General features: G+C 39.5%; 2 protein-coding genes and 1 pseudogene across 5 annotated transcripts in view; all 3 read right to left on the reverse strand.

Annotated features, from left to right (window-relative positions):
* The window catches only part of STAMBP (STAM binding protein), a 27,276-nt gene extending 12,193 nt beyond the window's left edge, over window positions 1-15,083 (reverse strand). The window contains exons 1-5 of one of the 4 annotated variants that reach the window (XM_011358140.2): window positions 14,965-15,083; window positions 12,888-13,105; window positions 3,831-3,906; window positions 3,452-3,547; window positions 1,949-2,315 (exon numbers count right to left, since the gene is read on the reverse strand). In XM_011358140.2, coding sequence (XP_011356442.1) covers window positions 1,949-2,315; window positions 3,452-3,547; window positions 3,831-3,906; window positions 12,888-13,090 — 742 coding nt within the window. In that variant the 5' untranslated portion in view covers window positions 13,091-13,105; window positions 14,965-15,083. Of the gene's footprint in view, window positions 1-1,948; window positions 2,316-3,451; window positions 3,548-3,830; window positions 3,907-12,887; window positions 13,106-14,474; window positions 14,818-14,886 lie in introns of those variants that run through there. The other 3 variants (XM_011358139.2, XM_011358142.2, XM_011358141.2) reach the window with 3 other exon arrangements.
* Window positions 15,084-18,267: 3,184 nt separating this feature from the next.
* CUNH2orf78 (chromosome unknown C2orf78 homolog) lies at window positions 18,268-25,020 on the reverse strand. Its single transcript, XM_011358172.1, has 3 exons — window positions 24,921-25,020; window positions 21,002-21,763; window positions 18,268-20,180 (listed from the first exon to the last, which is right to left on the reverse strand). The coding sequence occupies exons 1-3, from the start codon at window positions 25,018-25,020 to the stop codon at window positions 18,268-18,270; spliced, it is 2,775 nt and encodes a 924-aa protein (XP_011356474.1).
* LOC111738375 lies at window positions 23,469-23,587 on the reverse strand (annotated as a pseudogene).
* Window positions 25,021-26,223: the final 1,203 nt, after the last annotated feature.

Below are 26,223 nucleotides of genomic sequence, written 5' to 3' on the forward strand. Positions count from 1 at the left end.
TGGGCAGAGCCTCCCCAAGTAGACTCAGAGTTGGCAGCCCTGAGAGAGCAATCACTGGGAACACCCCAACTTCGGGCAGTGAGTGGGAATTTCATCCTAAATGACAGAGAAAGAGCATTGTAAAGTCTCTTCTCCAACGTCTGGCAACAGCTGTTTGGGAGTACATTATTTCAAGAAAAGAAGAGGGCCTGTAACCATTCAAGTTAAGATGGGTAAATTTAAAAGACGTTTCTGAGTTATTCAGGAATTCTGACACCATCTAATATAAATGATTTAAAATAAACCTCATTCAACTAAATTTTTATTTTTATTTTAAATCTCTTTTATTTTAGAGAAGAATATCAAAGAATATGACTTTCAAAGAAACACACCAGGCTATATTCTAGATAACAGGAAGTAATTTGGGTAACTACTTACTTCTGAATTTATTTACTTAGGAGAAAATTAAAATGGTAAAATGAAACAAAAAACATACTCTGGTCCTCAAAAAGGCACTCATGAACAAAGCAGCTCTTAAGCCTGGTTCAGAATGTCAAGAATGAACCCAGGCCCTGAAATCTAGGGGGAAACTCCATAAGAGAGCCAGCAGGCTAAAATCAGAGGCTATCTTTCACAGTCACATTTTCTTAAAAACAAAAAACAAAACAAAAAAAAAAACAAATGAAAAAGGATGTTCTGCTTCTGCACATTCGACAGCAAGATCTGAAATGCTAGAGGGGTAACCACTTCGGACCAGGAGCCAAGCAGTCACATGGCAGTCTGATGACAGTATGTGAGGAGTCCGGATTAAGGTTTGGCACAGTCCTTCCCTTTCAATTCAATAATCACTTACCAAATGCATATCAAGTAAACACTGTGCTCAGCCCACAAGGAACACAAATAGGAATAAGACCCAAGCCCTAACCTGCAAGAAGTTAAAATCTAGTTATTGACAACTAATTACACTAACGGGTAATGATCTCCACTATATTACAGATAGTAAGACTTCTGAGAGTTTTAAGAACAGAATCGATCAAATTGAAGGGAAGTGTACCTAGAAAAACTTTAAGAAAAGCAGGGAAGGCAGAGATAGAGAAAGAGGATTTTACCTTCTGGGCAAATGTTAACAAATCTCCTTGGGTAAGACAGTCCAGGGACTATTTTGGGAACATGAGAGTCCAATTTGACCAGAGTACAGAAAATGTATGAAGGAATAGTAGTGAGAGACAAGTCTCTCTTGTGAGAAGAAACTCTAAAGGCCGGGCTTCAGAGTCCAGCACCCTTTGCCCACTCTTACATTGTCCTCTAAGTGGATCTTCTGCAAAGCTGACATCCTTAAATGCCTACCTGAAAGGATATTCCTATCCAAAAGTATCTATTCTAATAATCAAAGTATACTCATCATTTTACAGCTATTGTTATTTTCTCAGGTAGTCAATCAATGGTGAGAGGAGGAAAGACTGTCAACAGTTTTTATGGCTTGAAAGAATTATCACCAACTACATATAATATTTACCTTCACTAAGCTCCTTAAAGATTAGGAATGCTTTCAGGGCAAGCACAACTCAGTAGGCACCCCGCCCTCTCCCTCTTGAAGTCAGTTGTTAAAGTGCAAAGTGGTGCAATAAATTTCAAGTTTTCTTTACAAAAGGCTAACAGTGGTCTCTCATTCAGTGAATATTTCAAATCTCTATATAACTCTTAAAAGCTGAAGGTGTGACTTTCGAGGATATTATTAGCTCTTTAGAAAATCAGCCTGGGCCAGGGTAAATAACATGGCTTAAGCAAAGGCCACTTTCATAACATAGCCAGTATTATAGGACACAGTATGGCAATGCCGATAACATGCGTTTCTGTGACCAGAGCCTAATGAGCAGAATCATGGAGGTAATCTTAGGCTGAATCCCCTGGAACGTCATCCCACTTGGTTGCAGCTGAGATGGAAGAGGACATGAGCAAAAGGACTCACTACTTTCTGAGTTGCTCAATGCTCCAGGTTTCAAGGACCTGTCCACCACAGGTGGCTTGGCAGGCCTTACAGTTGTATTACAGTCCGAAGGCTGTGTGGATGCGACAGGTGCTGTGGGGGACACATCTAGGGAGGGCTTCTCCAAGTCAGGCACAAGTGGGCCGGCTAGGCCAGGGTCCACCTTCCCAAATTCCTGTACAATTTTTAGTCGCTCTTTTTCTAGCTCCTGATTCCGGATCATCTCCTCAAAGGCATGGAACTGTTCCTGCTCCAACTGTTGCTGCTTCTGTTGTGCTACCCTCTCTCTCTCCTTTTCCAGCTCCTGCTGGATGGTCACATTCCGGGCAAATTCCTCTGCTTCCTTCTTCTACAAAGAAAGAATAGGAGTTAGGCTAACACTACACTCAAGCGAATGCATACCTCAGGAGGACAAGGCTTTTACAGGGGGAGTTCCCAAAATGTATTTTTGCTCTGGCCTGATTTCCTAACACAGAATTCATGCTTCCCTCAGTACCTATACACACACAGAAGAGTCACCACTCCTGTCTATCTAGCCACTGCATAACTATTTTTCAAGGACAGTTAAAGCACCAATCCTCTCAGTACCCTTCTCGATGACTCTAATTAATGCATTTTCTTCTTTACTGAAATCTTGATGCAACTTATTGTCTGCTCCTCATAATTAGTATCATATGCAGTTTTATTCTCTAACTGTGCCATGTATACATTCTATCCCAAGTGAGGCTTTAAAACGGGACCAAATCCAAACTTATAGCTGCTATGTTGGGTGTCTCTACTGAATTTTAACCTCCGAAAACGAAGCCTCTGAAATTTTTCTGGTGATCAGTTCAATATAGTGTGACATTTTTAATGAACAAGAAATTCAGGTAATAATCTCTTTCATTAAGGTTTTCACTCACTTGGCACCTTAGAAATATATGCCCCATAGCTGTTCACCCCTCTGCTGATTTTTACCATCAGAGTCTAGAACAGAGCTCAGGAGAAAATAATGTGGAAGTGCTTGCAGTGTGTATTCACATCTGACACAGACCACTGACGGTGCCTTGGGATTTTCTCCACATGCCTGAACTGATTCTTCCTAAAAAGAATCATTTGAAAATGGCTTGGAAAAAAAATCAATTATTTCAAACAGTTATAGCCTGTTTCAGGTATAACCAAATGTGAATCAAGCCTGCCAAATTATCTAATCTGAAAACCTATATTTTACTGAGAATTTCCATTGTTCTCAGGTTCTTGCTCTAGATACAGCAGCCAGGCAATATATTTTGTCCCTAAAGTTGCCCTCATGGATAAGCAGGCTAAATCTGTGTTAGAATCCTCAGCCTAAACACTTATGTTCTGTTTTTTTGAGCTTCTGGCCTTTGCCAAATAAAGTAAAGTATCACATTCAAATCACATGATCTGCCGAAATATTGTTTTATAATCCCAGGCCACAGCCTAAGAAACCAAAATAATTTCCTTTTTTTGTTGTTCTATACTTACTTTTTCTTCATTATATTCGGTGTATTCTTTGGTATATCGTTTTAACAGCTCTGCCTTCAGCTCTTCTGCTTTGGGAAATGCAATCTCCTTTAATTTCTGAGACACACACGAAAAACTGAGAATTAGAACAATTCCCAGCTAATTAAATAGAAAAGTAAAAAAGAAGCCTTAAGTCAAATTTACAAAAGCAACGTTTCTGAAAGTGATTTAAAATACCCCCTACTGTACCATATCTGTTATTCATACTGATTAGGTGAAATGGCCTCATTTCCTTTTGCAGGATTTGATGCTCAGATATAGACACTATTACTTTTACCTTGAAGTTAGTGTGTGCCACATTGAAGCTTTTAGATGGGAAACGGTGAAAGTGAAGACCCACCTTTACTGTGTCTTTCTTTTCAGGAATGACAGTCGATTTGTAATCTCGATGCTTTGGTAATTTCTCAATAAATAGCCTAAGGGAATAGATCAGAATGATTAAGATACAAAGAAAATGTCCACATGTTCGAAAGACTCCTAAGAAGTGCGACTCCCTTGTTCTGCAGCCACTGCTTGATGAGTTTCCAGATGTGCAGGGGAGAGGTGACAGGCACACCCAGACAGACCATATTCCTCAAACCATCTCTAGCCCTGTAAAGAGCAACAGTGTTTTCCTCTTCTCCCAAATCGGGCCTGCAGCAGCAAGCACCAGACTCCTACAACAAAAAAAGATGGAAAAAAAAAAAAGCCTATCCTGTGCCCCAAAATATATCTCCAAAGAGATTCTTTTCATGATGTGACAGTGATAGGCTTCCAAAGGAAAGGGCCTCTGTCACAAGTCATTTTTCAGAGAACCGTTTGGCAGCCAATGGCTAAAAGACAGCCCATGTTCTGTTTCTACTCCTACCACTGTGTGACCTTTAATTTTTTGGCTTTTTTCCTTTGGGATTCATGTTCCTGCAAAGAAGACTGAGCATACTGAGAACGTGTGTAATATGTGCATGTTACATGTCTAATGTGCACTATGATCTCTAATGAAAAGTGTTTAGAGAAGCATAAGTGCTAGATTTTCTCTTTCAATTCTTGTCCTTGGCTGTAAAGCTCAGTGGGAAAAATAAACTGACCCAATTCACAGACCTCTAACATTTAGGATGTCTACTTGGGGACATTGAAAATGAATGGAAGTCCAGTATCCTGTCAGAGCCTGACAGTATCCTGTCAAAGTGGCAAATTCAGATTTCACTATCAGCAGGCCAGCTCCAGTCTACTCTTTTAACCACCACACAACACTGCCTCCACATGGCTCCTGGAATGTCCACGACTACTGGACGGGTTCTGAACAAAGGGGTCTTTTAAGAGAATTAGTTTGTAATAAATACAAGCCAAGACCCAAAACATATAAATTGAGGTTAGCTTGCCCACAGCCCTAAAATACTCTGCTGTAGTTGAGATTAACTGACTCTTTTCCATTTTCTGCCTATGGGCAGGAGAAAATGGAGGAGGAAGCCTCAGTAAAGGGAAAAGAAGGTGGCTTCCCTCAAAACAAACCCTGTATAGATAAGATTTCCTCCTTCAGTTCTATATTTGACATGTGAAAATTTTACTTCAATCGAATCTGACAAGACTCCTCAAGCAGGGAGGAATTCTAAAATCGAAATGATTCTAAAAATCTTCCCTTTGGGTTTATGAAAAAGATGTAAAACAGTTTCCTTGCAGTCTATATTTAAAAGGAGTACAGATTTATTTGTTCAGTCATAAAGTCCTAAGAGGATATTAAGATAAAAAGACACAGTTCTTATGTTTAAGAGACTTATAATTCAGTAACTCTTTCGCCTTGACATCAAAGACGAAGGTACACATTCACTTTAGCAGGCTGAATGTGCTTCATATTGAAGCCTGAATCCGCCAAGAAAATCCATGTCATATAAACCACCACACTTTATGTTCACTTACACTCTCAACTTGAAGAGATAGACTGTAATGTCCCTGAGGCCAGAGATGACTGTCTTATGCTTCTTAGTATATTCCTCTAAAATCAGCACAGTGCCTTGTATAAAGAGGCATTCGATAAATATCTAATGAATAAAATAGACTTAAAATCTCTGGATGAGCTGAGTGAAGGAAAAAAGTATAAAAAAGTATATATAGTATTCTACCTCATATGTGAGAAAGGGTAAAAATTATATATATGTATATAGATATCTATCTATTTACTCTATCTTTAAATATCTAAAGAAACATAGAAAGTATATACAGAAACCAATAAAAATAGAAGGCAGGGGAAACAGGGTGGATGAGACAAGAGTGGGAGTGAAACTTGTCACCATAAATCTTTTTATATTATTTAGACTGTGAAGCATTCGAATCGAGTTTATAAGTAAGGATAAAACTTCCAGACCTGTACATGAATACTTTCCCTTGTTTTCAACAACTGTTGTCCATTTTCTGAATGGGGACACATGGGAAGAAGGGTCTCTTGAAAGAGGAGAATGGAGAAAATAACCCCTTTCCATACTGAGGAAACAGAGCTTAGTGGTTAGGAGAACAGGCTCGGGAGCCACCATGTCCAGGCTCAAATCTTGGTTTGGTGAGTTACTAGCCATGTGACCTATGGCAAATTACTTAATCTCACCATCCCTCAGTTTCTATACACACACACACACACACACACACACACACACACATATATGAGAATAGAAAATATTACCATTGATAGGGTTGCTGGTATGCTTAAAAAGATAAAAAAAAAAGTGCTAAGCAAACATAGCTAACATCTACTATGTGTTTACATGGTTGTTTTTACACATAAATAAACAAAAAATGTGAGCAAGAAGAAGAGATGAAGATGCTAACACCGGGACTAGAAACGTTCTAGGCACAGAATAGTTATGGCCCAGATGTACACTGTTCTCTAGGGTTATATCTGGCTACAGCCCAGAGTGAGGGAACGTGCCAAAGCAAATTAAGATGCATTGGCAAAAGCACAAGCAAAACAACCTAATAGAACAATAGAAAAACAAAGATAAGGAGAAAAGGTTAATATAAAAGGTGAATAAGTGACGAGGTGGCCGAGTGGTTAAGACGATGGATTGCTAAAAGGTGAATAAGTTTATGAAATGGTACTCATAACAAAAGAAACTGAAATTAAGATATCATTTTCATCCATCAGATTGGCAAGGACTTAGAGGTCGATTATAACCAGTGTAGGCAAGGGTGTAGGGAAATGAATGTCCTTATACACTCCTAGCAGGACTATAAGTTGATATTTTTTTCTTAGGGGAGGGAGGCAGGTGGGAGACAACTATTAAGAACTTTAAATGTGTATATCCTCTAAACTTGCAATTCCTTTTCTAAGAATTTATCCTACACAATAGTATAAAGATATATATATAACTATTCAAAGAGCATTGTTCATAAAAAGTAGGGAAAACTGAAAACCTAAATGTCCACCAATAAGGAATTATTTAGTAAGTTATGGTGTACCCAAATGTGATAAGCAACATAATCATTCATTCATCCATTCAACAAATATTTATAGAGCATCTACTAAGGCTTCAGGCATTATTGTAAAGGCTGGGGATTTGACAGTGAATGACAGTCACGAATTCTTCTTCAGAGTGTATATCACAGTAGGGAAACAGACAATAAACAAAATAGAAAATATATAGTAATCAGTGCAAGAAAAAGTCATTAATAGGGAAGGCAAACAGGAAGTGATGGGAGGATTGAGATTTTAGATAGGGCTGCTAAGGGTATCACTGGGAAGGTGGCACTTAAGTAAGGACAGGAAGAGAGTGAGCCATGAAGAGATCTGGGATAAGACTGTTCAGGCAGAAGAACGAGCCCTGAGGCAGAGTGAGATAAACCATTATGAGCAGATATGGAAAGACAGGACTGTTAAGAAGGCAAGTTGTAGAACAGAATATATTGTATGACTTCATTCATGCTTTGAGAAAAAAGGATAAACATGTGAGTCCACGTGCTTACACGGGCATAAACATTTTCTTGTACACACAAGAAACATAACAGTGGTTATTTCCGGTGGATGAGACTTTTCACTTTAATAGTTCCTTTGCTATATGTTTTGGGAAAAAAAAAAAAAAAAAAAAACGGTTTTAATCATGAACAAATATTGTGTATAAAAATAACTAATTAAAAAGTCAAGTGGAAATTATATAACATGAAAGTATTAAGGACTCTCATTTCTTCCAATCTTTAAAAAGTTAATCAGAAAAGCATAATCATAGATGAAAACTCTCTTTAGTTTATAAGTCCCAGTCCTAGCTGTGACCATTTTCAGTGCAGGTGACAGAACATTTTCAGAAAGCAAGTTGGTGTTATAGGAGGCTCACACAGCAGACAGGAATTGCTTAAGTCTTCTGCAACTCCCTTCTAGTCAATGACCATAAAAAGCTGTGAAAGAATCCACTGCTTGGATGATTGTCTATGCTCATCATGAAAATATGTACTGCTTTAATATGATGGATATCCTTCTATACCAGGGTCTGCAAAAGGCAAAGCATTCCTACTTCAGGGAAAATCTCTGAGGGGGTAAATGTGCTTGAGATCATCAAGATGCCTGAACTGCTCCTGGGAAAAGAACAAACATGCCTTTTAAACTTCTGAGTTCAAGGATCCACAAAAGATCTAGAACAGTGACTCAATAGTGGGGGAGGCAGGGGAGTGGAGAGGTGAATGCCTGCCCTACTCCTTCCTCTCTCCTCAGTTTAATAATTGCCAAAGTGAGCCATTGTTACTGACAGGAATAGACCAAGTAAAATGCAATAGAAAGACAGGCCAAGAATACTAAGCTAGAACTTTTTTCCTACTCTTAGGGTTTGTCACTTCACAGAATCAGGGTCCTGAAGATATCTGCAAGAAAAATGGAGGTAGCTACTTTTATTGATTCAGGTCACACTAATCCAACAAAATCCCAAATTAAACCCTAAATCTAACAAATAAAATAAATGAGCATCTATATCCCATCCCCTCTTATGCAACTCTCCGCCAGGCCTCATCCATCATATTAAATGGTCCTATTAGTGAAACCACATACAGGGACAGACTCTCCATATGTCTCACCGTTAACACTGACATTCATGTCACTCAAAGTAACACCAAATCACAGAAAAATATCAACTGCTTGAGAATCCATGTACTCTTAATCCTATCCCCTCTTGCCTATTTAGGAGTTTATTGCTACAGTTAAACTCTCTTTTCTGTAACATCAGCCTATCCTTCTCCATCAGCAAAAAAGTATGATCTAGAATTTCCCATCTTAAAATATACACCACACATTCACATACTCCTTGTCCCCCTTCAATTACTTCTTTTTCTATTTTACTTCCTATCCAAACTTCTACAAAGAGATGTCTACACAATATGCCAGGTCTTGGCAAACTATGGCTAGTAGGTCAAATCAAGTTCACTACCTGTTTTCTTAAACAAAATTACATTGGAACACAGCCATGCCTACTTGTACATATATTGTCTATGGCTGCTTTGTAAAGCAGAGGTTGTGACAGAGATTAAATGACCTGCAAAGCCAAAAACGTTTACTATGTGGCCCTTTACAAAAAGTTTTTGCTGTCTCCACTTTCTTATTGTCCATTCACCTTTCAACACACACTAATCTATTGTCTCTCTAACCCTTCTAGTGAAATTGCTTATCAAAACCACCAATGACTTCATGTTACTATACCCAACTGTTCACTCATCTGACCTATCTGACCTATCTGACCCTGCTGGCTCCTCTCCTGCGAACACTGACCTCTTTTGGCTTCTACGACACCACTGACACCTAGACTTCTTCCTGCCTGTCAATTTTCCTTTAAAGTCTCCTTTGCTGGCCCTCCATGTACTAACCAATCTCAGGCTCAGTCCAAGGCTCCTTTTTTTATTCTACAGTCTCATTATCAAGGATTCTTGATCCTTTTATGTGCTGTGGATCCTTTTGGTATTTGATGAAACCTATGGACTCCTGAGAACAATTTTTTAAAGGATAAAACATAAACTGCAAAGGATTATAAAAGAAACCAATTCTACTGAAATACAGTTTTCAAAATATTAAAAAACTGCGGTGTGCTTCTTTATTAATGCATTTATTAATGTATTATTAATGTATTAAAAAACAGGATCTAGTCATGGGTGTAAATGCTACCTTGAAATATCAGCAACAATTGTAATGTGATATGAAAATATCTTGCTTTTTATTGATGACAAAATTACAAATACAGGCATACCTCATTTTATTGTGCTCTGCAGATATTGTGTTTTCATCAATATTGAGGCAAGATCTTTAACCAGCAAAAAGATTACAATTAGCTGAAGGCTCAGATGATGGTTAGTATTTTTTTAGCAATAAAGTATTTTTAAATTTAGGTATATGCACTGTTTTTATTAGAAATAGTGCTATTGTACACTTAATAGACCACAGTATAGTGTAAATATAATTTCTATATGCACTGAGAAACCAAAATATTCATGCGACTAATTTTATTGCAAAATTCACTTTATTGCAGTGGTCTGGAACTGAATCTTCAATATCTCCAAAATACGCCTATATTACTACCACTGTCATTTGAGTCCTATATTCAAAATTGAAGAAAATGCTAAATTTTAATTAGAGGTTAGTAAAAATTAAGAAAAGTTTTCCCATTCAAGTTCATGGATTCCGAGTTCTATCAACGAACCTCTGTGCTAGAAGGTCTCAGTGGTTCTCAGGGCTTCAGAATCCCTGTATACTGAGGATTCCTGTGTTTGTATTCCCAACCCAGACTTCTCTGCGTTCAGACTGGTACATCCAAGCTCCCACTGGACATCTCAACTTGGATTTCTTACAGATATCTCAAATTTAACATCTTAACAAGTCAAAAAAACAAAACAAAAAAAACAAAAAAAACCCACAAAAACATAAAGATATTATACATATGCAGTGTGGAATCTACCCACTACCCAACTTCTTTCGATACCACTTTTCCCATCTCGATAAGTGGACCACCACATCCTAAGTTACTCGAGGTCAACCTTAATACCACCTTTCTCAAACTTTTTAAAATAAGTCCCATGGTGTTTACCTCTAGAACACCAAATCCATCCACTTCTTTTCATGATTCAGCCCTGCTTGCCTCTCTAACCTCATCTGAAAGACATTCTCTCTCCTTACTTGCTACACTCAAAATACAATGACCAACTCTATTGCATCTTTCAAGTCTCTGTTTAAATCTTATCTTCTCAGACAGACCTTACCCTGACTAGATATTGAATTAGATATTGGTTATTCTCTGTCACAGCACCTTCTCTGTAGCTTTCATAGCACTTTCCTCATTTTGTGACTATGTATTTATTTGTTTACCTGTTTACTGTCTTCTCTCACAACTAGAAAGGTACACCAATGAGGGCAGGAGCCATTTTACTTACTACGTATCCAGGACCCAGCACAGTGCCACATAGATAGTAGGTCTATGTGATACGTATTTGTTGAATGAATATGGTCCTTGCCCTTGAAGCACTTTCTGTGTAGGGCAACAGGACACAGAAAACCCTTTAGAAAATATCTGGTAGAGTGATTCCACAATTCTACTGAACTTTCCCAAAGGAATTATACCCCTGGGTCTCATTCTGGGAGAACTATCCACAAGATTACTGGAAATATACAAGAATACTATTTCTATCAGCAGCGGAGTATATGAAGAGGGCCAGTAGCCAAAGAGACTTCTTAGGAAAATAAATTTTGTGTCCACTGTGTCTAGGAATGAAAAACTCAAAACAGCAAAGAGAGGCGGAAATGTAATTATGATTATATGAAATTTTATCATCATTGAGATCACTTGATAAAGTATGATGGCATGGACGGAATGACAGATTTTTGAGGAAATAGGCACCATTTCTAAAATTAAAAAATAAAACAAAACAAAAAACAGTCCCTTTTCTCCTCTCTAAAATTACAATATGAATCCTAGGCTGTTCACTCTTAATACCCACTTTTCTTTAGAGCATTGATTCTCAACTGGGGCGATTTTGCCCCTCAGAGAACATCAGGTAATGTCTGGAGACATTTTTGGTTGTCACAACTGTGGGAGAGGAGGTGCTACTGGCATCTGGTGGATAGAGACTAGGGACAATAAAAATACCCTAAAATGCACAAGACAGATATCCCCCTACAATGTCCCCATGACAAAGAATTATTCAGCCCAAGATGTCAATGATATCGATGTTGACATCCTCTGCTTTAGAGTAGTATGTGATCAAAAACTTACTGTGATATAATTGATGTGCATATATCATCTCTGGGAGGACATACAGGAAACTAAGTGGGAATGTCTCTAGGAGGGAAATTGAGGGTTTGGGGGGAAAGAGGAATAGTAGGAGACTTTGCTTTTAGATATTTATACCCTTTTGTGCTTTCCGAATTCTGCACCATATGTACGTGTTATCTATTCAAAAAACAATAATAAAAAAAATAGTCAGTGTGGCTTAAGGCTATGATCTCAAAAGACTACCTTCAACTCAAACAACACTATCAAAAAAAAAAAAACAAAAACAAAAAGAACAGGACTGATGTTGTAGAATGAATACTGAATTTAGAGTTTGAAAATCTGGGCTTTGTCACTCCAAACTGTGGAACAAATCATATCACTAAACTCTGAGTTTGTTTCCTTATTTATAGAATGGGAGAATACACAAGAATACTACTCAATGTACACAGAACTGTGAAGATCAAATGAAATAACGCAAGTGAAATACTCTATGAACTATTCAGATTTAGAGCCATACAAATACATTGTAATCATTATTATCTTTTAAAAGGTCCTGGTATTACAAAAGAACAAGTCTGGGAATTAAACATTATTCCTTCTTATATTACACATCATTTCATGATCATGGGGACTTTAGAAGTTGTTCCCTATTAATTGTACAGAAATCTTCCATTTTTGCTGCCCACCCTGAGATGCTAAGCAACTCAAGGGAAAGGTCTTATGATAAGCCACACAAACTGTAGGTGGTCAATACTTATTTGATGATTTGCATGATTATGATAAAGGTTAAGGAGAAAAAACTTTTTCTTGAATCATTCAATTTACTAGAGGTGAGGAATTTTTGCTCTGCTAAGTCTCAGCATTAATCTTATGATTGGCTGCCTTAATAGGGAGAGGACAGGAAAAACATTCATCAACACAAAACATATGTGGTTTAAGCACCAAGTCTCTTACCTAACAGCTGGGCCATGTGGGCACAGGCCAAAGAGCTAGGTCTCTTACTCATGAAACTATTGAGTCATTAAAATAACACTTTTGAATGTCAAAGACAGCCAATAAGTAGGAGCTGCCAGAAAAAAATGATTAATGATAATAATGTAAAGTTCTCTAGCTTTAGCAATTCTGAGCAAATGAGCACAAGAGCAAAATGAGTGAGGCATCAGTCACTGAAAATAAAAAGGTAACTGGAGGTGTCTTACGTGATATACTTGTTATAGAGGATGAAGGCATGTTCAATGTTGCCTTCCTCAGAATAAATGGATGCCATTCGGATAATCTCAACTCCAGAGCGGAAGTACCGACGGGGTGGAATGTCTTCATTTATCTCCACCGCACTACCCATCTGGGAGAGCGCCCTCACCCGGTCTTCGGGAGGTAGGCTCACATCTCCATGGTCAGACATCAGGACCAAGAAGTTCTAAGACAGAAAAGAGAAAAAAGAGGGCATCAACACCGTGGCCCACATCATCTCAGCACAAACTAGCACACAGTGCGTTTATCTTGCAAACTTCTACTTTACAAAGACATTAAGAGAAAAATATCATATGCTGTGGCTCATATTAAATAAGGTCCCTTTCTCATAAGAAGGCTGGGAACATCAAAGAAGCCCATATCACAATGATAAAAGGATTGGCACACTCAAAAATCCACAGTCCCTTTGTCATAATTAGGTAGTATGAGGAGTATAACTGTAATGGGCCACAGAGGATTCACTTCTACACTTCATGCCAATCATTCCCCGTTATTAGGTGGCCCTGTCTCAGCACCCTAAAAGGAGGAACAGCATCTTACATTTTTTGCCTTATTTCTCCTCCCACTACTCACTTCCATCCTCCCCAGTACTTGAAAGAGTAAAGTCAATGAACTTTCATGATGATTGTTAACTGACTTCAAGTTTGATTTTTATTTAATCTGAAAGTAACTGACATTTTTCTGTGGTATACTTTTCCATATTTGAGCACAAAGTTAGGGGAATTGGTCTGAGAATGAACGTTCATAAGCCTCACTTTGCTCACTAAACCACTATTCCAGTCAATCTACATCATTCATCAGGGCAAGGAACTTAAATCTTGAAAAAAAATTATTCAAATCTATCTTCAAAGACTAAGCCTTGTTTGACTAACAAAAGGGTACAATGGTAACTTGGAAGCAAAAAACAAAACCCAACAAAAAACCTGGGAGTTTTCTCTCCCCAGGTCTCAAACTGCAGTAATTCTACAACCTTTCTAGATATTGTTGCTATGAGAATCAGATCCTAGCTTCTAATCAGATATCACTCTACAACATTTCCAAAAAGAATCTGGGTATTTGATACACACTGAATTAAAGTACATCCTAACCGGCATTCTTTAGAATATACATGCTATGGTAGAATTCATTTTGGAATTCAAGGCCCTGTGACAACTGGCCCTTTTTGCCTTTTCAATCTTAAACTTTACTTTTTTCCAATAGAGATAGATTGCTTCAGTCAGGATTCTGATCCTGTTTATCTACTGTTTTTCTGTTTCCCACTGCAACTCTTCCGTCAGAGATAGTCTTCTCCTGGCCAGTTGTCTAGGTCACACTTACTCCGCCAAGCTTCCTTTCTAAAACACCCTAATAGGACAAAAGCTGTGGATACTGCCAGAGATGCAAAGGCATTCCATTTCCCACAGACGGTCTTATACAGCTGCTAGCAAATCGACCACACACACACACACACACACCCCAAATTGTCTACTAAGTAAATTCAGTCTGGGGCCCATTAAAGCTGACTGAAGCAGAGGATGCTTGTTGCACCTCAGTACCTCTCAGGAGAGGATCTTTGGAGTCCAGAATGAAAACCCCTCCCAAGGCCAGCAAGCGGTGCCGGGTACTACAGGGCCGAGCAACACTCCAAAGAGATCAGCATCCGCAAAAGGGGGGGAAGGTGTGGTGAAGGGCTGATGGCGAAAAGACGACGAGAAAGGAAGTAGCAGGAATGAACGGAGGGGGCGTACGCAGTGAATAGGGATCTCCTGACAGCTGCTTGAGGTCCCTATCTTGAAGGAACTCAAGCCCAAATTGCCAATCCGGGACAAAATCATCCCCGGTCTTCGGGTATTTCAAGTGCAATAGGCGGGGACGCGCTGGGCCTGGCTGGGGACCGGAGCCGCCAGGGGCTTCGCGCGCGACGGGCTGGGCAGGGGACCAGGGGGCGGCGAAAGCTGCAGGCCTCACACTCACAACGGTTACTCCGCTTGAGTCTGACCACGGTCAGTGCCCCGTCCCCACTCGATTCCGGGGACCCTTTCCCACCTGTCCCTGCGGACGGCACTCGGCGTTTCCGTGAACGTCACATCCGGCGTCCGCCCCACCCACTACCGCTGGTCTGTAAGAGTTACAATCCCAAGAATTTAGGACACTGTGGGCAATTGGTGGGCGGGGCTAGAACAGCCACCTGCTGAAAATCCGACCAATGAGGAGAGAGCTCGACGGCGGCCATTTTGGTAAAGGAAAGCACTTGTTTTTTAGAATTATTTTCATTTGGAGTGGGGCTGCCTGTCAGTCCCTCTATCACGTACAAATCCAGCATTGAAGAGGAATTGCTGATCTGAAGTACCTGGCTAAACTAACCAGGGTTTCTAAATCAGGGAAAGGAAAATAGAAAATTTTGGCTTGTTTGTGTTAATTTCTACACAAAATTGATGGCCTGAGGTATTAGGCAGTCACTTTTTATAGCCTAGAAAAGAACTTAAAGTTAATTTGTAATGTCAGAACACCAATAAAATTTATTTAAAATGGATGTTTAATTTCTAAGGGTCACTGTACAGAGCAATAGGGACACAAAGATCTGTATGACACAGGTTTTGCCTCTGTGCCCAGGATAAGACGGTTATTTACACCAAATACAAATAGAGTAGCACATTCTGTGTGTGTATATGTGTATGTATGAATATATGAACAGCCTTTTCCCAAAAGTGTCCTGCAAGCTAGAAAAAGATATGGGATAAGCTATTTGAAAAAAGGGAAATGCAGCAAGTGCACTGGGATCTTTTACACTTGTGTATAACAAATGAACGCAAATTATGTTCCTTTTCAGTTGGAGTTGGAATTACCTGATGAAGAATTTCCTTGAGAAGGCGGCTACAGTAAAACTAGTAACATTAGGATGAATCTCAGAGTTGGAGCTCCACCTACAGTTTGTTTCAAGAGTGGTATCTTCTGTCAACAAGAAAAAATCTAGTTGGGAAAATGAATTCTTATGCGTGCTTGGAAAGGTTTTCAATATATGTGTATTAATGCAATGCTTAAATATGTACATAAAGGGTCAATTTTATTTGAGACATATTTTCTTTTGTTACCTGCTATTTAGGTGAATTATATAATTTATTTCCTAATAACAAAGCCTTTTTAAGTAACAGTGCCATTCTCAAAATTACAAATTTCAGCAAGATTTAAATGAAGTAAGGAATTTTAGGGCTATTCTAATTGGACACTTTGGATTGAAGGATTTTGTCATTTTATATTTGGTCTATGTATTTTCTTTGCAAAAATATCGGCGTATGACCAGGCACTATAACTTTGAATGTGAGATAGAATTGCACATATTTCTACTCTGAAAAACATCCATTCCATCATTCAACTAACATTTATTGAGTACCTGCAATATTTAATAAATATTAGTTGAATGATGGAATGAATGTGAATTACCTCTGAAGTCCGACTAGTTGAGTTCAAACCCCAGCTCCCCCAATTGCTAGATCTTAATCTTGAGCAAATATTTGACACTCTCTAAGCCTATCTCCTTATCTGTGAAATGTGTAATTTAGCCTGGTGCTGCCTGGCACAAAATAAACTTTCAATAAATGTAAATTATTAGTGGAAACAACTCAAATGTCCTTCAACTGATGAATGAATAAACGAATGTGGTAGATCCATATGATAGAATATAACACAGTTATAAAAATGAAGCACTGACACATGCTACAACATGGACTTTGAAAATTTGACACTGAAAGAAGCCAGCCACAAAAGTCACATATTGTATTATTTTATATATATTAAATGTCCAGAAAAGGCACATCCATAGAGACAGAATGCAGATTAGTGCTTGCCGGGGACTGGAGCCAGAAAGGAGCAAGGAGTGACTGCTAATGGTTAAGAGAGTTTCTTTTTGGGTTGATAAAAATGTTATGTGTTAGATAATGGTGATGGTTGCACAAGCTTGTGATTGTTCTAAATGCCACTGAATTCATAATTTCAAAAGGTGAATTCTATGGTATGTAAATTAAATCTCAATAAAAAAATAAATTAAAACATTTTCTCATGGTGAGGATCTCCATATCTCCCCTTCCTCTACTCCATTCCCTTTCATGCCCACCCACCCCCACTTTCCCCGATCCCTTGCTTCCTCCAGCGGCCCGCAGGTCTCTGAAGAAGCGCCTTTGAACTGGCGCCTGCGTCCTCTGGGCTATTTCAGCAGCAGCCCAGTGCGCATGCGCGCCCATTGCTCTCAACCAGTGGACATGGACGCTTCCGGCGGGTTTTTCTCGTGGGCTTCAGTTGATGGCGGTATTTAGAAAAGGTGGCACGTGCGGGCCGGTTGATGGAGGGGGACTTGATCGGCCCCTCAAGTTAATATGTAGGCCCCTTCCGAAGTTTGATCTCATTTACCAGTAACCTCTGGATGCTGTGCTCTGAAAGCTATGTTGGCCCCCTACAGACACTTGCAAATATTGAGGACTTGGGAAGGCATATAAGCCTCCAATTGAGGCTTTGCTCCACCACATGCAATGTTACCTCAGCCCATTGCTGAACTTCACTCGAGGCATAGTGACACTGGCCTTGCATGTTGTGAAGGTTAACTGAAGTACTGCATTAGTGGGCCTGTTGCATAGGTGTTGAGTAAATGATCATTTAGATCCCATGCCTGCTCTGGGTGGGCCTCCTGCTGTAGCAGTTCACTTGACTAGGACCCTGTTAGCAGCTTCCCCAGGAATAACTCTGAGCCCTTTCCACTCTTTCCACTCGATTCCCCTGATTTGTACTCACTTTTTCCAACTACAGTTATACATGGAAAAGACAACCCAAACCTTTTGGAAATGTGTCCTGAATCTGTTTTCTAAAATACCTATCTGGTGGTTGTGAGACATAAGGCCTGCCTCCACGAGAGACTTTTTACATTTCTCCTGGCCAACCTAGACTCATCTTCTGCTATGTTCACCCTATTCAAATTTTACTCTTTTAACCCTAATCTCAGACCCTGCCGCTTCTGCCATTTTCCCCACTCTCGCTTCTTTTTGTAAACTTAGAAGATCTCTCCACTTTTGGCCCTGGACCAAGTTTCTTGCTCTTTCCTCAATTCTTATCACCTTGCCCTCATTCTCTCATTAAACTTCCCATTCTTTCTCATACAACCTTTAATCCCCACCCTCACCAAAGAAAAACCACAGTTAATAGCATTTCAAAACTCAAAAGGCTTCTTTATTACTCATCTATTAATTCTATTACATTTATTTTAGTTTTATTGTTTTAAAATATATCAGAATAAATAGAGAAATTATATCTATCTATGGAAAAACAGCTGGTATCTAAAGGAGCAGCAACAATCCTAGCACTTTATATTGCATAGCCGTAGTATCGAGCAATTTCCATATCTTTTTCCCTCTCAATGAAAAACTGCACTTTCCCCAAAGAGGTGTATTTGGCAGCATTCTCACGCTCTTGTTGAGCCTTCCTTTTCATGGCCTCCCGCTCTGGCCTTTGCTCTTTTGTGATGGGCTTTGACATCACTGGCTCAGGGACGTTCGGTTTCCTCCATGGAATTGGTTGGAAGCCGAAGTCTTGGATAAGATATTGGGTTTGAGGCTTAGGTGGAGACTGGACCTTGGTTACAGCAGTGGGAACAGGCTCCCGCTGGAGAGAAGTGCAGGATGATGTTTTGTAGGGCACAGGCCTAGAAGCAGCAGACTGAGAGACACTAGGCCGGGTAGGGTTCGTCAAACCTGGTCGGGTTGGGTTGCTCAAAACTGGCCGAGATGGTCTGGCAGGACCTGTTAAAGATGCAGGAGCTGGCCGGGATGAATTGACTGCAGTAGGTTGAGATGTGTTAGTAGAACCAGGCCTGGCATTGTAAGCCACAGCAGGCCGATGCGATGCCAGAGACTGTGGCCTGCGAGAAACAGGTCGAGCCTGAGGCTTGTCCAAGGTTGGAAAAGGCAAAGGTACCAACTTGACCTTCCCAGGAGGTGGCAGCTCATACTGGGATGGAGATGAACATTCATTTTCAGAACTGCCATCTGGTTTCTGGGGTTTGACTTGAGTTTTCTCAGGACCTTTGCACTCACATGGGGTATCCAGCCATCGTTTGATAGCTGGGGATGGCTGAGGGCCTTTGGAGTTGCCTGAATTTCCCAGGGCCCAGGAGGAAGAGAGTCCAGTTTTCTTATCACTCTTCTTCCCCAGTGCATGAAAAACCTGCACAGACTCCAGCATGTGCATGCCTAGGCAGCTTCGAGGCTTTTTGAAGGTCTCTTGGCTCAGTTCAGGTTGATTTTTTTTCCGCTTCATCTTGGGAATGGTTGGCTTCTCTTCTGCTTTTGCTTTGTTCCCTGACTGCTTACTCTCTTCGGCTTTCTTGGAGTTGTTTTCTCTGTTCTTTTTGGTCTTTTCCTGCCCATGGTTCTTAGTTTTGCTAATCCTGCTGGATGCAACTTTCTGAGGTTTGCTGTTAGAATGCTTGGCCATATTCACAGCCCTGTCACTGGTTGCAGCATTGCAAATAACCACATCTCCCCCTAACAGGCACTGTGGGTTCTTAGCCTGGATTTTGGCCTTGGGAGCACCACTGATAGGCTCAGAAGCTTTATGTTTGTTCTTCCTAGCTTGATCAGAGGGAGCCTTTATGACATTTGACTTTTCCTGCACCTGGTTCAACTCGATGGCTCTGCTATCTTTAACTTTGATCACTTTGGGACTTTTGGATTGATCAAGGTCATTCAAGGAATTGAAGAGTTGAGGAAGGTGAATATCCTCCACCAGTGTAGTAATGTCTGCAAAATCATCATTAGATTCAATCCCATTTTCAAGTGTCCCTTGGTCCTTAAGACTCAGGCTATTCTTTCCCAGATCAGCATTTTCAGAACCAGGCAGCTCTTCTTGGCCAAGGGGATCAATGCAGGCCAGGAGCTGGTGAATATCAGGGATTTCTAAAGGGAGCAGTGGGGGATCGTGGTTTTCTCTTGGAATCTGGTAGGCATCCAGAGGCTTTGAAAGTTTAATTTTAATATCCAAATTCTTATTCTCTTTTTGTTCCTGGCTTGGAGCTGGAGGCAGTGCTAAGAGATTGTTAGAACTCTGGACTGGAGCTACCATTGAAATGTCCCCAAGCTCAGGTGGTGGGTTACTCTCAAGTATCTGGATATTTCTGCTACTGCAGGACTTGGGCAATTCTGGAGTTTGTGGTAGACAAAATGTTTGGCTTGGAGGTTGCAATCCCAGGGACGTCTCCATCCCCAGGGACGTTTCCATCACTACAAAGGAACCAAGGAAGAAGTCAGTCCCTGGTAAGATGCTCCCCCTATCACCAATGCAGCAATCATGCACCTTCCGACAATAGGAAAGGCATTTCTACCAACTCTTCCTAAGGATCATGGACAGTGCCCTATGCTAAAATATAGGAAGAACTGTTCTAGTTCTTACTGGTGAGCATTTATGTCATTGTTTCTTGGTTTTCTTTATATTTCACAGCGTTTTGATACATCAAATAAAAAATAAAAGTGATTTCTAAAATGTTTTACAAGCTTAGCATTCTCATATGGAATCTTGCAATTCTTTCCACTTTCCTAAGAGAATTAAGAATGCTTCACACCATAAACTAGGAGAGGGAATGGAGCTCTTCCTGATGAAATGTATAAGCAAGGACAGATTCTCAGCCTGCTTGCTCTGGGCAAGATCTTGGAACACAATGTCCCGTTGTAAATTAAGCAAATGAGGGAAAGTTAGACTGACGCTATCAAAATGAGAATTCTGAAATGCCTTCCAAAGAGACTAAAGCAATAGATCAGAGAAGGGAGTTCATTACCGTGTGGTAGTGCAGTGGGACTGATCGGGTATGCTCTTGGGGTTCTCATATATATAGCATACATGGCCATTGCAGTGTCCCACCTTACCACCTCTATTAGATGTTCTTATATACTGTCCGAAAGTGGAGAGCACTGAGTGAGGGCAGTGGTTATTGAAATCTCAGGACTTAAATTCTACCTATCTGTGGACTCGCCACTTCCCCGCTGCAGATCTGCCTTATTTTTTAAGGCTGACCATACTTCTCTCTCTTTTTGCTGTTTGTACTCACCTTGAAAACTTGTCTCAGTGATGGGTTGAGCGGACACAGAGTAATAGATTCCAGAGGCGGAGGCTGGTGGTAGGACATTTGTAGGCTGAACCTCTTTCAGTACCATGACCATTTCTGGTTGAGGGGCAGAGGCCCTACTCCCTGTGTATGATGTGGAGCCACAGGGTTGCAGGCAGGGGCCAATTTCTCCAGACAGTAAAGGCCCCAGTGTGCCTTGATTATAGTAATATACCTGACTTCCTTCCTGGTAGGGAAGTGACAGGCTATGTCCCTGATTTGGAATCTGAGATGGTGTCCCCTGAACAAGACTGGCAGAAAGGGATGGATACAGAGGGACCATGTTGTTGGCATCCGAAGTTTTATCATATGGGGATGCCAGAGACATGGAAGAAACAGCTGCATCCTGATCAATAACAGTTACAGTGAAGTCTCCAAGTGATGACGACTTCTTTTCAGTGCCCCTTGTGATATCCCATTCAAAAATCCCTGGATAGGTAGCGGCTGAAGTGGAAATCTGGCTCTGACCAGTAACTCCAGACAACATAGTTGTGCTACAATGTTGGTAAAGGTAGGCACTACCCATGAGTGGCTGAAAAGAGGTGCCAGAGGCTGATGGCAGTAGCCATGCTGAATTGACAGCTGGAGCAGAGACTCTGGAGAAATTGCAGACACTTCCTGTTAGAGATGCTGCATTGCTCACTACAGGAAGTGAGAGCTGCAGAGAATTTGGAGTTCCAAGTAAAGGTGGATTTTGGAAATTCTCTGTAGGGAACAAGAGGGTGATGAAAAAAATCAATGGGCTTGATAAACTCTTACTATATTTGAGGAGTAGCATTATCTTAAGGTTGTTACTATCAGGAAGTCTCTAATACCAATACTCACTGAAATAGCAAAAATCAAACAGTTTATGGTGGTTGTAAGTATTAGAGCAGTTTGCTGCTCTTTTGTATTAACTGTCTGTGCTCCCATCTTTGGCACAAATGTGCAAAAGACCCAAGTGGTATGGTTCGTACATGGTTTTCTAGGCTAGAAGCAAATGCTCCCTGCCCTATCTTTTCCTTGAGGCTGCACTAGTGTTGACTTGTATGCAACTTCCTAGAATTGAAACATTTTAAACCCAGGAGTCTTTAGAGAACCTCTGCTCTAACATTCTCATTTTATAAGTGAGGAAACTGAGACTCAGATAGGTCAGATAGACTTGTTCAGGTTCTCTCATTATGTTAATACCATCACCAGGTTATATAACCTAAGCATCCTGACTTCCTTGCTAGGACTCTGCTCTGAGCATTATATTGCTCCAAACTGGGAGCAATAGAACTTCTAAATAGGTGTTTTTTTTTTTTTTTTTTGTCCATTAGAAGACAGTACAGCTATTACCACTGTAATCTTCAGTGTCTCATTTTGCTTATGCAGTTCACATGCTGTTCCCTACAATTCACATATAGCTCATTCCCGTTGGTAAATTTAAAGGGTCATTCTTATCCGCTTCAAGCTTGGTTTCTGATCCTACCTCAAAATGACTATCAGAGAGTGAGTTTCTCAAGAAATTCTTTTTGCGAGAAAAATGTTATTTAAACTCTCTGAGCTTTAGGTTACTCATCTATAAAGTGGTTATAATAATAATAACAATAATAATTCATACATGAATAAGTGATATATTACATGTGATTTATATGAAAAAAGATACAATAAATTCTAGAAAAACAAAGAAAAATCATGAAAAATGTATCAGAATGAAGAAGAAATATAGAGATAATGAAAACTGGGGTATGTAGCAAGCATCAAAGCATAATAAACTTACTAATAAGTGAAGTTCTGTATCATACATACAATATTAAAAAAGTGAATATTACCTACTCTTTTAGTGAATACTGTTAACCAAAAAACAGCCCACAAAAAATGATGATTTTGAATGAATTCCTAGACATTACATACAGAGAAGATATATCAGGAAAATTGCATAACAAGCAGCAAAACGCAATAAATGTGAATGGATAGGTAGCCCCAATGTATGTAGACAAATATTTTGGTAAAAATTAGTACAAAGCAGAGAGCTAAATAAGTGGCAAGAAATTCCATCATTGTGCTCATTCATGTTTTTCTGAATGTTACCCAGCAAGTAACAGATATTAAGCCTAGTAGAAATATATATTTCAATTAACATAACCACATAATAAACAGAAAAGAACACTTAAAAAGTATTGTGAAGATTTTTGTATTTATCTTAAAACCTAGATTATAATCATCTTCAACATCCAAGGAAGTGTTATCTCCAAAGTCTTAAAATCCATCATTGCTAGAATCCAAGTTTAAAAAATTAATGTAGGAAAACCCAGAGGAATCCACAAAGTTGTTTTTATTTTTATTTATTTATTTATTTTTTAGGTGTGGCAACCCCTGGTTGACTTCACAGATTATAAGGACCTTGTCATCTTACAATCCCTTATTTTTTTTTTTTTTTTTTTTATGCCTACAGCACCTGGTCTTCACAGGTGGTCCCCCATCCAAGTACTAACCAGGCCTGACCCTGCTTAGCTTCTGAGATCAGATGAGATCGGGCTTGTTCAGGGTGGCATGGCTGTAGCAAAACTGTTTTTAGATAAATGTGAAATTAGAGATGTGGGGCTTGACTTTTTCTTTTTCCTTTTAGGTAGCTAAAAATCTAAACAGAGATGATGGCTGTTTGTTAGTACGCTCTCTGAGTTAGGAAGAAAATAACTGTAAAGATGAAAGCAGCTTTGACTTGGAACCTGCAGTAACACAAAGGAATTAGTCCTTCTGATTCAAGGTAGGAGATATAATTAAAAAAAACTTAATTTTATTTTTAATAAGCAAAATATCTGCATAGTTTAAAAATCAGAATGAAATGAAACGCTGGAAATTCTGTTTCTTCCAGCCTCCTAGATAACTACCTTTATTAGTTTCTTGTGTATAGGAAGCATCATTTCTAAAATATATTTTTAAAATGTTTATATTTAAAACTGTCAAGTGCCATCTGTGTTCAGAGAGGTAACAGAAAAACACAAACACAAACTGAATATGACTTCTTTGATAAGATACTTTCCTAGTAATACCCTATTCTGGCCTTACTTTCCTTTTTAGTCAATTAATGTAAGCATTTGCTAAAATCAACTTTATTATATCCTGCTCTGAGCAGATTTCACCCTGTGCTCTTTCTGCTTTAATTTAAAATCTTCAGTTCCCTTCAACATTCCGTCATCCCAAACTACCTCTTCTTTTGTTCTTGAGAGCTCCTCCATGCTCTCCCTCTTCATTTTTTTATTTTTTGTTCCCTCATTCTTATATTTTCTTCTCCCTCTTGGTTCCTGTTGGGCTGTGCTGATGAAAACAATCCTAAACTTCCTTACTTTTTAATACTTGCCTCCCTATAGCCCAGCACTGTCCGTACTCTTTCCTTATTTTCTCTTTTCACCTAGTTTAGATAGAAAACTTCAAGACAGGTGAATATTACTTTTTGAATAGCACTTAATTTAAAATAGTAAAGTTGAAATATTAGTGGTGGGAGACTATTACACATGAGACTTCGTGTACATATTGCTGGTTTTCTATGTCACCCTAGGTTTTCTCTCTGTTTCTGTTGAAACACTCTCAAGAAGTCTTTGATTTCATTTTCTATATGGGTGTCCTTTAAGACTTAATATTAGAAAAGAAAGGGATTAGAGGTAACAACCAATCTAATATCCTAATGTAACAGATGAGGAAAAAACAGATTTTGTAAGAGAGTCAATGACTTGTCCAAAGTCACACAGCTAGTAAATGTCAAAATTAAAACTGAAATTAGGTTTCCAGATTTCTAGTTTAATACTTTCCCCCGTTATCCTATGTTATTTTGACTCTACTGCTATATTTAGGGACAAAAAACATCTAATGAAAAACTTTAAAAACTTTCTTTTCTTACCTGACATGGTCAGAGAAGAAGAAGAAACATCAATTGCAGATACAAGGGATGATGGGATGATACTAGAGGACGTCTGAGTGGCTGAAGCCAAAGTGCGCATGTGCCCAATAAGAAGGTTACTGGTCACACTGGTCACTGGTCACTTGCGATGATCCAATTTTATTTACAGACAGCTCCATGGAAACTCCTACCTTCTACCAGGTGGTGGTAGGTTTGGTGGGAGAATGATGTCACAAAGCAGGCAGTTTAAAGGTATGACAGAACCAATAGGGAGGTCAGATTCCCAACAAGAAGACAGGATTGGGTGGAGGGAGTGGTAGGGGAGTTAAACCACACCTAACTGGCTAGGCTTCAGGGATAGATGTGATAGTCTACAAGACAGATATGATAGTCTCACTTTCCCCAGGCTCTTATGTTAGGGAAATAATCTCAATGTTTCTTATGGACATTCATTAATATAATTAACTAGTAGTTGCTTATATTCTCTATATTATACTTTATAACACATATTATATATTTACAATTATACATACTGTTAATTAATAGAGAGGAAGAAAAGGGACATCTAGGTTGCACAATTAGAGTTGTTCTGATAGCCTATTATCCCATCTGATTAGTGAATTTACTGCAGCTGTAAAGGAGCAAAGGATGGAATTAAGGAGCTTCTTTTGTAACTTGGTTAAAGAGTAGGGAGAAGTTTGTTGAGTGCACCTTGTGGAAAATGATGTGGTCCAAGGCTCTGTTCTTTCAGTTTGTTTTTGAATTCTACCTTCCTTGGGCTGGGCTGGGCTGGGCTGGGCCACATCGAACTTGCATCATTCTTCTGCTCTCCTTTTTTCCTCTTCTTCATTATAGACATTGCTTCTGAGACAAGCTTGGATTTTGCATTCTTACACTTATGAATCTTGCGTCCTGTCGCCTTCCAGCAGCAGGGGTCTTCTTTTCAGTGCCCGATGTTTCCAAAAATGAACTCTGCCCATTAGAAGCAAATAGCAGAGAGCTAGGAAACACAGCTGATTGCACATCTTTCCTTTTCCAGCCTTTGGTTGCAATTCTTTTGCCCATAGTTTGCTACCTCTGGTTTCTTGGGCCACAAAGATATCCTGCCATCCTGCTCTTTCGTATGTGAAAGGCATTCACAATACTTCCCTTTTCCTTTCTCACATAGGTTTATCCAGTGTGGCAGTTATTGTAGTCTTCTTCCCCTTTGCAAACAGCCACTGTAGAATCTTGGGACTCTAGAATTCTCTGTCTGCTCATGGTTAGGTTCAAGGCCAGAAAAAATGAAGAGGAGAATAGTTAG

Source organism: Pteropus vampyrus, unplaced genomic scaffold, assembly GCF_000151845.1.
Source record: "Pteropus vampyrus isolate Shadow unplaced genomic scaffold, Pvam_2.0 Scaffold37, whole genome shotgun sequence".
Lineage (NCBI taxonomy): Eukaryota > Metazoa > Chordata > Mammalia > Chiroptera > Pteropodidae > Pteropus > Pteropus vampyrus.

Bases quoted from the DNA above. Each gene is read 5' to 3' on its own strand.
- CUNH2orf78 (XM_011358172.1), bottom strand. From the start codon at position 25,020: ATGCGCACTTTGGCTTCAGCCACTCAGACGTCCTCTAGTATCATCCCA. The intron at 21,764-24,920 runs GTAAGAAAAGAA...TGTTCCCTACAG, and splicing joins TTCTTCTCTGACCATGTCAG to AGAATTTCCAAAATCCACCT. The intron at 20,181-21,001 runs GTGAGTACAAAC...GTTCCTTTGTAG, and splicing joins CACTGAGACAAGTTTTCAAG to TGATGGAAACGTCCCTGGGG.